Source organism: Rhodofomes roseus (assembly GCF_022264815.1).
Source record: "Rhodofomes roseus strain CIRM-BRFM 1785 chromosome Unknown C8Q71scaffold_24, whole genome shotgun sequence".
In the NCBI taxonomy this organism is placed as follows: domain Eukaryota; kingdom Fungi; phylum Basidiomycota; class Agaricomycetes; order Polyporales; family Fomitopsidaceae; genus Rhodofomes; species Rhodofomes roseus.
In genome coordinates, this window is record NW_025952980.1 from 1 (window position 1) to 12,137 (window position 12,137).

Consider the following 12,137-nt stretch of genomic DNA (forward strand, 5'->3'; position numbering starts at 1 on the left):
TCCGGCCCTTGCGGCGACTCGGATTCATCAAGCGTCGTAACGGTCGCTGGCGTGGCCCCACTGACGGCTGGCGGTGCGGTGTCCGTCGCACAGGGCACATCTGATGCCGCGGTCGAGCCGGCTCCTACGGCCTGCATTTCGATGTCGGGCCCCTGCGCCGTGGATCCCTCGAGTGCATGCACTGTGTCAATGCTAGAGCGAGCTCGTCAGCGACGATCGAGTGCAGTGCGAGAATCACTGCTTACAGGGACTGGGTAACAGATCGCTTCGGACTGTCCGTTCGCGGCTCCGCCGGTGGGTCCCGGGCCTGCTCGTCGCCAGCTTCCGATGTAGGCCCTGGGCCAGCCGCCTCCGGGGAGTCGACTCTTCGATCACCTTCGCTCTGGGGCTCATCTGGAGCGCATTCGAGCCATCCTTCCCTGTTGCAAGTGTCAGTGTATCCTGACATTCTGAGCGTCGAAGATGACTGACAAGCCTGTCACGTCTATCCCGACCCATTCTAGGCGCCGTCGTGCACAACGCGCGTAGTCATCCAAGTAAACACCGAACCCTGGGACTGTCCCTGGCGGCGTCCATTCACTGCAATCGAGCAGCCATTGGAGTCGCCGCGCGATGCAATTTGTGGACATCATGGCGTTCCGGTGAAACTCGGTCGTACTCAAGGCTTCGTTGATGTCCCAGTCGGTCATGCGAGCCAACACCCAATCGAGTCTGTATGTCGCCGCGGGAGGAAGGTCATGTATAACGTCTCTCAGCTCCTTGCGGCGGAGGGTAGCCAGATGCTCGTCGAATCGGTGGGCTATGTCAGCCAGGTAAGCTCCCCTCGACGGCTCGGCTGGCGATGTGTGGTTGTTACTGATGGACAACATGCATATAGCCAGAGCGGTGGTTGTGATTTGAATGGCGGATGCAGGGTCACGGTGTGCGTATACTGTCGTGAGTGCAGTCTGCACGCACTCCCAGTCTATGCCAAACTTGAGCTGACACCGGTTGTAACCGAAGTAGACGGACGACTTACCTTGAACGTCTCGCAGACGATACAGCTCGGTATGTGGAGCACAATCAAATGTTCTGATCTTCTGCATATCTTTTTGTTGCCAGTACTGTTCGTCCTCTGCGAGGAAATCGATTGTGATGTAGACATTCTGTATAACCTCCCAGGTGGCTTGTCGTTGTTTCGTGGACAGTTGACCATCACGTAAATGCTGAAACAAAGACATGCAGGCCTCGTGTCCATCGGCGAGAGGCATAGCGCGGATCAGTCCGGCCAACATGCGACTGTAGTCCGAATCGAGAGCGTGAGTGTCGTCGTCGAGTTCTATGTGCATTCGAATGAATGTGTCAAGCACCATGCGACGTATCAAGGCGGTAGCGGTGCCGTCCAAGTCCTCGTATACCATCTGATCGCCAGAGGGTGTAGCAAATGACTCACTAGGCCTTCGTGAACCTGAATCCTTTCGAGTTGACAAAGTGGTGATCACGGCTTGGCCTATTTCCGTCACATTCTTGATTGCTCGGGCGATAGGCATCGCTCGCACGCAAGTTGCCATTGCACGAAGGACGTCTGTGTCCTGTGCGATGGTATAGATGTCCGAAAACAGGGACTTTTCTGTTTCTTCGTTGTGTGTAATCCTGCGCCCCAGGCACAACTGCTCGTGCGCCAGCCAGTCAGATGCCTTCAAGAGCTGTTGTAGATTGTGTGAGGGGTCTTCCGAGAGCACCTCTGGTTACATAATTAGTCCATCACTATCACGATTTCGGTCTTGTTTGTGTAACTCACCATGAAGATGCCTGAGACCATGCCAAGGGCGGTCCCAGAAGATGTATCTCAGGACGACTCCCCAATCATACACTTGTACAGCATCTCGCCACCAGTCAATTTGGCGTTGTACATCTCGCTGGCACCAGCTGATGACAGACTGGAGTTTGGATCTGAGAGAGCGCCACCATCGCCGGAACCATTCGACGCCAATAGCTGGCGATAGGAGAAGACGGAGCAACTGGCAAACGAGCCACCGCGCACGTCTGCAGGCCTCGCACATCCACCATGCTTGAGGTGATTTGTAGGGGCTGTATTCGACCAGTGCTGGCAGACAGGAGGTAACAACGAGAAAGAGGAACAGCGTGCAGATGAGGACTGTGCTCAGGATGGCGATGTCAGGCCCGAGCACCCATAGGTAGCCCACAAGTCCGATGAGGAATAAGACAAGGGCAACCTGCAACATGCAGGGAAGGAGGCTGACGATGAACTCCACCTCCCAGTTGTTGAGGGCATCGCGACGGAGTTGCCAGGTCCTAACCTTCTGCTGTGTGGTTCGTAGTCCCGATTGCTCCGCGTGAAAGTTCAGCCATTGGTTGACAGCCAGAGCGACTGACGCCACGCCGAGGCTGAAGACCAGAGAAGCGAACCAAAGGGTAGCGATCCATCGGGGTGCAGGGGGTGCAGGGGGGAAGGGCGAAGAAGAGCTACTCGGTGCGACGGCGGGGTTGCTAGACGTGTTACCGAGCTGCGCAGATATGCGCTCGAGGATGACAGTGTTGAAGTCAGGCGGTGGCAGCAGGACGGCGTAGTACAGGCCAACGAAGGCAGTGAGGACGGCAGAGAACAAACCCGCCTACATGATTGGAGTGGATTAGCACAAGTCGTCACATTGACGAAAGCATCACAACTTACGAAGACGAGAAGCGTGCTGATTTCGTTCCTCCATCGTTCTATACGCTCCTTCTCGTAGGTCCATACCTCTTTTGCTAGCACCGGCCACGCGTCTTCTTGCTTTTGCGGGTCCCGCGGTTTCATGTACTTCTCGAATACAGTCTCCATTTCCGACATCGTTATCGAGTGGTCCGCCGACTCAGACAAATACTTCGTTCCACCGGCATCCGGCCGCTCATTCGAACCCTTGCGATGCATGTCAGACCCTGACATGCAGTTTTATAATCACTGCTCATGCTCACCTCATATGGGGCTGCCGACGTGGCGACATGAGGCGACGAGGCTCCCGTAGTTCCCGCGTCGACCGGGTTGGATACCTGCATATACAGGTAAATGACCCTATACGCCCTTTAATATCGCACCTACTCACTGATGGTACGACGCCATCGCCTTCGCTAGAGCTCGCTGCACCGACGGCGATGTTTGGCGACGACGGCGCATGATCATCGGGGACGGGTGTCGGATTGTTCTTTCTGATACCTTGGCCCGATGGGATAGACAATGGCTCCGATGGTTCCTATTCAGACCGCGCATACAATCAACCTTCCTGCTGTACCAGCAAAGTCAAGAACGATGGCGCGCACCTCAGGTGGAACCATGACGGCGTCAGATCGTGATCAGTCTCGTGTAGGGAGAGGGAAATAGGCGAGAGATCGAGAGGACGAGGCAGGCTGAGAGCACGAGAGGACGAGGCAGGCTGAGAGCACGGGAGGATGAGGCAGGCTGAGAGACAGCGGACCCGGACGCACAACCGCACGTAGCTCAGGGGGGTGGAGATATATCCACAGAAGCACAACGAGAATGTGGATGCACGTTGACAACGCGAGGATGTATGCCACTGAGTCCGGGTCAGTGGTGTTCAACGGACAAAAACAGCGCCGAATGAGTCAAGTCGGCAAGGTCCCGAAGCTTGCAGATTGACATGGGAGGGAAGGTATATACCATTGATTGCGAGATAACATCGTGACGCCGGTACGTATGATCTGGTTCCGGCAGCACCGTTGTACCTACAGAAAAACCTGAATTGGACCAAGGCGTACGGAAGCCTATGCGTGGTCACTTTGTCAACGCGCAACAATCACTGAGGGGGCTCCATGCGTACCACAATCGACCAGAGCCCGCTGGAGTCGTCTAATTCAATGGCAGTAAAACGTCCCCGTCGAGACAGGGATATAGAAGCTGCCAGGCGTATCATACCTACGTTGAGCCCGCAGGCGCTGGGGCCATCATGTATCCACAAGGAGGTGCATTAATGGTTAATACCCGCATTGTGGCCTAGCGTGACAGCACTGAGTCTGGGTTGACTAGCCAATCAGGAGAGTTGAACGTGTATAACTCACCAGTCATGTTCCCGGCCAATTTGTTGGGCGGGCACTCCAACAGCAGTAGGCTTGCGCGGCGGTGTATCACTAGCCCGTCGGCTAGGAAGCTTGAGACAACCGCGCGCCTGTCGGGATAAGTACTTGTGTCACAGTTCCTTCACAGCGACAGTCGTGCACGCGGCGCAGATTTGAAGGCCGCAGCGGCTGATTGGACACAAATGTCAGCAGCGTTCGAATTGTAAGAGGTCAAAGCAGCGTCCGCTGGTGTCGCTTCAATGTGTTCGGTCAGTGGCTGGCACCCCGGGCCCTGGCACGAACCTTGTTACGAGGTTTCTGTATGGTGCGTGTCGTTCGCCTTGGACGTTCATTGCCAAATAGCGAGCACTGAGAGTAGTACGCGCCACCGGGGCCCTGACGCGTAGGATATGCCTACATGAGTACTAAATGCAATTGGATAGCTCCTTCACCAATCTCGTAAGTATCCCCATACGAAATCCAGCTGCTCAGTTGCTCGCTGAGGAAACGCGTACGTGAGCAGGAATTCGGCACTGTGTAGAGAGCCACAAACAATAAGGTTCGTGACAGAGCTTCGGTGGCCAAAGCCTCGAGGGTGTGGCGCCTAGGTCGTGTCAAGGGTCCACTTCTGAGTACTGAGTCCGTGAGTAGGGCCGATACAATGAGCGGCTACCACTGGCCGGCAGAATTCCGTGCTGACTTCATGAACCTGTGCGAGACCTCGAAATAGGCGAGACAGCGGACTCGTGTATCCTATGTAGGCAGCGTGTTCAGATAGAATGCACGTACTCACCACGAGGCAGATCAAGGCCTGTCGCCCGGTGGCCCGGGTAAGGTCTGGGAGGTCGAGATCCGTGACGGTCTCGGCAGAGGCCCAGAGAGAGTCGAAGCAAGTTTTGCATACCATATGTAGGCCTTTGGAGGACCTGCTGTTGTACTGAGAGTATGTGCGAGGAGGCGCGCCTCGCGCCACACGCCTCTGCCACATCGCGTCGCGTGACGACCTCTTGTCCCCGGCTTGAAATCAGGACGAGCGCGAGGGCCGACGCTCGAATGCGAAGAAAGGATATTGGATGACGTCGGAGGGCTGACAACGTGTGACCCAGTCCATACACGAACACGACCGCCAGGCAGCTCAAGCACTAGATCTAGAGCGACTCCTCAGCATACGACGAAGATGTCTCCGCATTTTCCACCCATTCGGACTTCGGTACGCCCCTCGGTCCGCATATACACGCCTATACGCCGGTGCATGGCCGCGACACTTGCGCGGATTCAATCGCTCCCACTGGCTGCTCCGCTCAAGGCGGTACCTGGCGTGACGCTGGCTTGCTGGGCAGTCAGACGTCCAGGTATGTGGTGCCCGAAAGCGTGCGCGCAGGGCGTTCCGCATCCCGCCAGAATCCCAGCTGCCTATGTGAGCTGTGCGCCTCGCGCCAGTAGCACAGCGAGTGGCTCCGTGGAGGGCCGCGACCGTGCCCGGTTCCGCTCGCGTGTGCGCGCATGTTGAATACTACGCACCTACTACGCACCGACGCTGAGGACGTGGATCCAATGCGCATCGCGCGCCGCTGCATTTGCGTGCCATCGATCGACGACAATAACATGATGAGTGTCGTAGATCGACGTTCTGCTCAACAGCGAGGACACAGTATGCGCCAACTGAAGCACCTGCACCTTGTAAGGGAGGCTTTGTGGTTTCTGAAGCGATCAGATGTTAGTATGCGACGAAGTAGCGGTAGCGGTGTGGGCAGCGGATGCTCACTTCTGGAGCGCGAGCACACATCGATGTTCCCATACAATAGCCTCTGAAGTGCCGGTCCCGATTGCGCAGCTCTGCAACGAAGGCGTGACGTAGTACCGAGGAGGGCGAGTTCGACAGACGGATGTCGAGCAGCTCGACGACGCAACACTCTTGCGAAAGGTGCTTGAAGTACTCCGTGACCGAATGCCGAGGATACGTCAGACGGTGATACACACACAACGGCTGAACGGTGTCCGCCGCACGATGAGACGGAGCTTTGCTGGGCGTAGCACCCCAGTTGGGATCGTCGCAAAGATGGCCGTGTAGGAGGCCGTGGTATACGCGGAGGAACGATCAATAATGCGCAAACGAGAAGAAATGAGTCGTGTCCGGAAGGGACGCGCATGTAAAAGTGTATGCGACCAAGGTGACTAGGAGGCTCTGATGCACATAGACGACCTGGTGAGTGATAGTCGCGGCCGGCGGAGCCCATGAGCGATAACTCAGAGGAATTCTTGTTTGAAGTAGCGTGGCTCCTTCCGTGTCCCGCAGGGTCAACCGGGACGCCATTTTATCCAGACACAAGCATTCGAGTCTAGAGACTGAGGACGCCTGCGATGAGGCGGAGGACGGCTGCATGACGGAAGTGGCCCTGATGGAGGAACAGGCGGGTGACGGGCGCGAGGTATGTGAGGTTGCTGATGAACGTGCAGTGCGGCGCCCTCGGGGGTGCCGCCCAATCCAGCAGCACGAATGCGAGGTGCTGAGGTGGTCCAGCTCAGGGATGCGGCACCCGGGCACATGCATGGCGGAGATGTAGCTCGAGTCCTCGTGTTCGTCGAACGCAGAACTGTAAGATCGCCCGCGCTGCTTGAGCATGAGCAGGCGCATGAGGTCTATCGCGGCGGGCGGCATACGAGGCAGGACTGAGCGAGCAGCACGGGCTCGTCGCAGAGGCAGACGTGCAATGAGCTTGATGTGCTCTTGTAGCAGGGTGGGCGAGGCATAATCAAAGCGATCGATGTGTTGGTGCTTTGAAGGAGGTACAGCTTTGAGTACACGCACCTGGAACAGAACGCTGGCCAATGTGCAACTCGAAGCCATCCCTTCCTTCGTCATCCTGAAGGGCTCTGGCCGCCTTTCTGAGCCTAAGAGAAGGGTTTATGCATCAGGAAGACATATCCGGTGATAAGACGTACCTTTCTCAGATGGGACTGCTAGTGGAACTCAATACCACGTCGACCGCGTCAATCTATGAAGACCGGTCAATCCTTAGGTGATGACATCGCGCGCCTGGCCCTGGGATCAGCATCCGGTGCGCGTAAATGCTAGTGTCCAGCGAGCGTCGTACAGCCTTCAGGATATCCCACCAGGAGCGGGATGCCATGCATGGACGGATGTTTGGCTGGACACTCGGCACATAGAGGCAAGTGGAACGAGCAGGGTGAGGAGAACAGAGCCTAGGAAGGCGATCTTGGCGTGTCGTCGCAGAGGGGCATAGGGAACGAGTGGATGGTGTGCCCCGTTTACGGCTATGCGAGTGCGAGGAGGAGGAGAAGATGACGGCGCGCTCTGCTGCACGTGATGGGCGCGATCACCGAGTCGGATGAGGTCGCCCCCGTCGTTCCCATCGGTGCTCAAGCTGACTGCTATGCCTCGTCAGGCTCGAGCGACTTCGTTCGGTACAGGAACCCTAACCTCTCCGTCCCGCTCCTCCCGATCGCCGGACACGCATAAAGAGCTCTGTCATGTGTTGACCTCCCCCAATGGACGCACCGCCGGGGTTCCCTCTCCACACCCAGTGTCGTCCGACTGTCCTGCTCCTGCGCGCCTCATCGCCTCGTACTCCCGGCGAGACACCTACAGACAACACTCGCATGTAGACAGAAACCGCCATCTTCGACCTCCCCGAATAATAGAAGCACTATTGCATACCCTTGTTTCAGCCTCGCATCGTACACCAGGCGGTCGACATTCAGAGGGATGAGTCAACGCAGCTTCGTCAGAGTGGTCGCACCAAGTATGTAAGTAAAGTTATACCGAGTCGAACTCTTCATGCTCTCAAGGGTCGCTGCTGAGTACTTGAGGTTGGGCGATGAACTGCCCATCTCTGCAGACGAGATACTACCACGACGTCGTATGGGGCCACAAACGGTATGCGCCAGGAGAGCGATTCATCATCCCAAGGTGTGTGTTTGTCTTGCCAGGCGACATTACCTTCGTTCATCGCTTCATCGCTTGCATAGTCCGCCGCACGATAGACCGACCCTGCATATCCACCCGCTCACAATACCGCTTACCTGGGATATCCAGGACCTGGCCCCGCCAGGTGAGCTTCTACGCTTAGGCTTGGCTGACCCTCTCCGCCTCTTACGCCGTGCTCCGTGGTTTGTTTCTCACTCAAAATGCATGCTCGTCTTGTATATATGCAGATACACGCGACATTTCTGTCACTCGCCAACGCCACATAACTTCACTCGCAACATACGTACCGCGCATCTCACTTACGAACGTGAGTCCCGCATTGCTGCACGCGTGTCTCAGCTCGTTCAATTAATTTTGCAGGCAATACCACCGTCACGCGCAGGTCCTATTCAGAGGAACATCCGACCCGTCCCAGCATGTGCCGCCATCCTCGACTAGGCTCCTACCTTTGCCCATGGGAACCGTGCTCAAGTCTTTCGGTCTTTCCAGATTGTCTCTACAATAATGAATACCTGCGTTTCACGCCACGCAGAAGCCGATCCCGAACTACTCCACAAGCACAGTGAGACGGCGCAAAGGAAGGTCCGAGGCCCGTCGAGAGGTGCATATATGCGCTTAACTGCTCCGCTATAGGGCAAATCCTGAAAAGGCGCGGGCGACGGCTGCAGAGATACGCCGTACCTTCGCACCGGCACTGTCCTTCGCTTTACGCTCGGAGGTGCCTCCGTTTTGAGTGGTCAGGCTCCCGTTCCCGCAGGTGAGCTCTGCAACCATTGTCCTGAGGTTGTCGCGCTGCTGCAACACCCCGTCAGTCATCTGTCGTTGACCGACGACCTCTTGCACCTACTCGCTTTCGATCCCCCGGGAGTTTGACGATGGCTCGGTCGAGAAGCTGATGGACGTGATCGTCGTGATCGGTGCGTCTCTTCTGGTCCAGTCGTCTGCGACGCCGGCAGTGCTTCTCGCACAACGGAAGAGTGCTCGTACGCATCCGTAAGCACTAGTACTTCGTTATCGTCGCGTTAACACTCAGCCGGAATTTGCGTAGTATATGGTATCTGCTACTTAGCTGCTACTCGTCGAGGCATGGTGCAGGGGGCCCGACGAGTCCAGTCGACGGCTACTCAGCGTCTTACCGGGTCCTTCCTCTGTCGAATCCCTGCGATTCAATGTTTTGATCTGTACATGCAACGGCGCAAAGGACACGGAAGAAGACGCGTAGGTAAGATAATGCCCTCAAGACTATGCTTTTGATCAAGAATGTCGTCGTGATACCTGTCATTTTAAATACAATGTCCGTCGTTGAGAATTTGACCGTGGATCGTACAACATCGTGCAGCTGTCCTGCGCAATCATCAACGACGTCCGTCCGCGTCTCCCTCCGCACCCTCCTGAGCTTCGTTCTACTGCTTCGTTCCTATGGGATTGTTTTCTTCGACATCCTTGACTTTGGAGTCACTCGGTGTGTCCTCTAGGGAGATATATGCAAATGGCCGGTTTGTAAGTGCGTCGTTGCGAGGTACGACATTGGGCCACATACACGTGGGAACACACGGAATACTCTCCAAACTGTGCCCCGAATAGAACTTCAACTCCACTATTCCGCGATCCAACCACGGCGTAAACAGAGTGACCATGTGAGCTTTGATAGTGGCTACCGTGGTGGGATTGTCCTGCAATTTTCTGATGTCAAATACGACCTGTACATATTTGTTGTGAGTGCTATTTCGGAATGTCACGCATGAGAGAATAGTGTGGAAGGCAGAGACGGACTCGGCAGGATGTAGTACTGTGGGCGTCCGTCCATGATTCTGGGGAAGCACCTCGAGGTGAGCTAGAGTGAACCAAATCGACACTTGCTGCAGGTCCACGCTGACGATGTCTGATAGCACGGCGATGAGAGCACTGTGTATCTTCTGTGGCGATGGGGCAATGTCCAAAAGTTCTATTGTTAAGTATTGCAGAGACATATTCCCTGCGAGTGACGGAGTGACGTCGAGATCTACAAATGTAAGCAGTTGGCAGTCAGACACATGTGCGTACTACACACGGAAAGCTGACCTGGGTCCACTGAACATCGCCATGAGAAATTTCTGAGCTGATGTCCGGATGCATGGAGCACACGGCTAGTACGTGACAGAAGTGTGGCAGATGGCCGGCCTGTAAAACCCATTTCAAATCCCTCCAGTTTGCTGCATGATTCAGGGGTAATGAGCAGCTGCAGAAGCTGCAGTGCGGATTGATCGGGGACGGCCATAAGGGTAAGCGTTGACCATGGGTGTATATACGTCTCCGTACGCGCCGGAACCGTCTCCTCGAGTGTGATCATAGGGCTCGAGGAAAATTGGTACAATGCTTGGAATGAGGTCAGGCGACAAAAGTGCACTAGGCATTGCCGAAGAGCTGAGAGCGAAGTACAGATTCGCAAGTCAAGAACAAGGCTGGTGACAGTGGATGAGAAGTTCGCTGCTACCATATGCAGCAGAGCTTGAGAACCGAGGGCCGTTGTTCCTTGGTAGTCCGAGGACACGTCAGAACGCTCTGGTGTGGAATCGCCCAGGAGACTGATAGACTCGAGCTCGTGTGAACGGGCTCGGAGAGCGATGTAGTCGGCGACCGATCCCGGTCTGAGGAAGTGATGCAGTGTTACGTTGTTGAGATGCAGCGACGTAAGGTTGGGAAGGGCATTGATCACCCTGCGAAGCTCCGGCAGACTGCGAAACCTGCAGTCGGACATCTCTAGACCCGAGACACTGGTGTAAGAAGACAGGTAGATGAAGAAGCTATCGTGTGGTGGCTTGGTTGACCAGTCAAGGCCCTCGAGAGTTACGCAGCGCAGTCCCGGTAGCATCGATCCAGGCATGAGCATAGGCCAAACGTGCGCGAACGGCTTGCTGTCATTGTCGTATATCGACAATGTCTCGAAATATTTGCGATATGGCGCATTCCGATGGGGTATCAGTGTATGCGCATGGTCTTGCAGGGCCTCTCGGGTTCGACAGGTGATCCCCCGCTCTGGCAGAACTCGCCGTGCAGCATGATACCAAGCGGGGCAAATGCGCGTGCAGCTGACCGCTAGCTGGACCGGTTCGTCCCAGAGGAATTCGCAGATGCGCTCGATCAGCTCTTGCGGGAATCGCGGACCCGTATCGCTGAGGAAGCACAAAGCCGTGAATCACGTATTCACCCCGATCCTCCGAGAGGAGGAGCCGTGAGTCACGCACCTTAAGTATATGGGTTGCCTGAAAGGAATCATCGCGCTCGGATTTTGAGTCAGAGTCCTTCTCCTCGTTCCCAGGCTCCTCGTCTGTCAAGTTGCCAGAGATGCCCTCGGTGTGGTTCACCGGATCGTTCGTCGTACCCGCCGTGATCGAACTGAGTAGCGACTCAGTCAATACAATTGAATCACATTGGAAGAATTGGTATACCGAACGTAGCACTTAGACTATTGTTGAATCGACGTCCGTGGCGTCAGAGTGTTGCTTGTCGTGAGATTAATAGCAAACCACTTGCGCGTTAGTCCCTATCCCGGGTATGGCCACGTTAGACTTGATCAAATACTCGTTACGCCGCACGCAGCCTACCTAGCTAGCTTGCGGTTTCCGTTCGGACAGGTAGCAGGACTGATCTTGTACACGACCAAGACGTGGCCACAATGGCAAGATTTTCGATCGGTGCGTTCAAGTTGTCCGCGACGGATGCGAGACGTGGATAGATGTAGTACTTTAGGGCGACGGTAGCAACTCGAGAACGCGACGGGCCAGGTCGACTTGGTCGAGGAGAGGGCACTGTTTTAACCGCGAGGCATGTCCATGCTATGTCGACATGTGCCAAACGGCGCTATTGTATTAGGAGATTACCGCGTCATGTTCAAGGGCAGCTGAGAAGCAGCTGTGCATTTAGGTTCGCGATTACCCATACGCCATGCCATGCGTTGCGCTCGGGATTGATGCGCATATTGTTTGAGCTATTCCCCAAGGGTACACTGTGAGTACATTCTATACGCATGAAGATGTTTACGTACCTCATATCCATGAGACATATTCGCGCACTACGCTGCTACGCATAAGAAACAGTACAGAGTGGGGCGGACGGCACGGGAGCTCCCTTTATCAAATAGAAGACCTGTCAAAGTGGT

General features: G+C 55.6%; 5 protein-coding genes across 5 annotated transcripts; 1 reads left to right on the plus strand and 4 right to left on the minus strand.

Moving 5' to 3' along the window:
- Positions 1-585: 585 nt before the first annotated feature.
- On the minus strand, positions 586-2,047 carry C8Q71DRAFT_779954 (uncharacterized protein). The gene is made up of 3 exons (XM_047924826.1): positions 1,781-2,047; positions 878-1,723; positions 586-812 (listed from the first exon to the last, which is right to left on the minus strand). The coding sequence occupies exons 1-3, from the start codon at positions 2,040-2,042 to the stop codon at positions 805-807; spliced, it is 1,116 nt and encodes a 371-aa protein (XP_047774796.1). The 5' UTR covers positions 2,043-2,047; the 3' UTR covers positions 586-804.
- Positions 2,046-2,967, minus strand: C8Q71DRAFT_815794 (uncharacterized protein; the record flags this gene model as incomplete). Its single annotated transcript, XM_047926106.1, has 3 exons — positions 2,956-2,967; positions 2,675-2,899; positions 2,046-2,615 (listed from the first exon to the last, which is right to left on the minus strand). Coding segments are annotated over exons 2-3 (726 nt in total), but the record flags the coding sequence as incomplete, so codon positions are not given.
- A 2,739-nt stretch (positions 2,968-5,706) lies between these two features.
- On the minus strand, positions 5,707-6,887 carry C8Q71DRAFT_779965 (uncharacterized protein). Its single transcript, XM_047924827.1, is given in 5 exon segments — positions 5,707-5,751; positions 5,816-6,661; positions 6,712-6,801; positions 6,847-6,848; positions 6,860-6,887. 2 exon segments carry the CDS (start codon positions 6,799-6,801, stop codon positions 6,149-6,151), a joined length of 603 nt encoding a protein of 200 aa, XP_047774798.1. The 5' UTR covers positions 6,847-6,848; positions 6,860-6,887; the 3' UTR covers positions 5,707-5,751; positions 5,816-6,148.
- A 558-nt stretch (positions 6,888-7,445) lies between these two features.
- Positions 7,446-8,486, plus strand: C8Q71DRAFT_880885 (uncharacterized protein; the record flags this gene model as incomplete). The annotated part of the gene is made up of 6 exons (XM_047928480.1): positions 7,446-7,673; positions 7,741-7,818; positions 7,911-7,981; positions 8,041-8,123; positions 8,227-8,306; positions 8,360-8,486. The coding sequence occupies 6 exons, from the start codon at positions 7,446-7,448 to the stop codon at positions 8,435-8,437; spliced, it is 618 nt and encodes a 205-aa protein (XP_047774799.1). The 3' UTR covers positions 8,438-8,486.
- An 826-nt stretch (positions 8,487-9,312) lies between these two features.
- Positions 9,313-12,041, minus strand: C8Q71DRAFT_850574 (uncharacterized protein; the record flags this gene model as incomplete). Its single annotated transcript, XM_047926731.1, has 8 exons — positions 9,313-9,470; positions 9,540-9,699; positions 9,773-10,001; positions 10,061-11,078; positions 11,224-11,374; positions 11,584-11,787; positions 11,860-11,966; positions 12,024-12,041. 7 exons carry the CDS (start codon positions 12,039-12,041, stop codon positions 9,654-9,656), a joined length of 1,773 nt encoding a protein of 590 aa, XP_047774800.1. The 3' UTR covers positions 9,313-9,470; positions 9,540-9,653.
- Positions 12,042-12,137: the final 96 nt, after the last annotated feature.

Excerpts from the sequence above, each read along its gene's own strand:
- C8Q71DRAFT_779965 (XM_047924827.1), bottom strand. The coding sequence starts at position 6,801 with ATGCCTCGCCCACCCTGCTACAAGAGCACATCAAGCTCATTGCACGTC. Across the intron at positions 6,662-6,711 it reads TGCTCGCTCAGTCCTGCCTC|CGCGGGCGATCTTACAGTTC; the intron begins GTATGCCGCCCG and ends ATGCTCAAGCAG.
- C8Q71DRAFT_779954 (XM_047924826.1), bottom strand. The coding sequence starts at position 2,042 with ATGTGCGAGGCCTGCAGACGTGCGCGGTGGCTCGTTTGCCAGTTGCTC. Across the intron at positions 1,724-1,780 it reads TGGTCTCAGGCATCTTCATG|AGGTGCTCTCGGAAGACCCC; the intron begins GTGAGTTACACA and ends TTATGTAACCAG.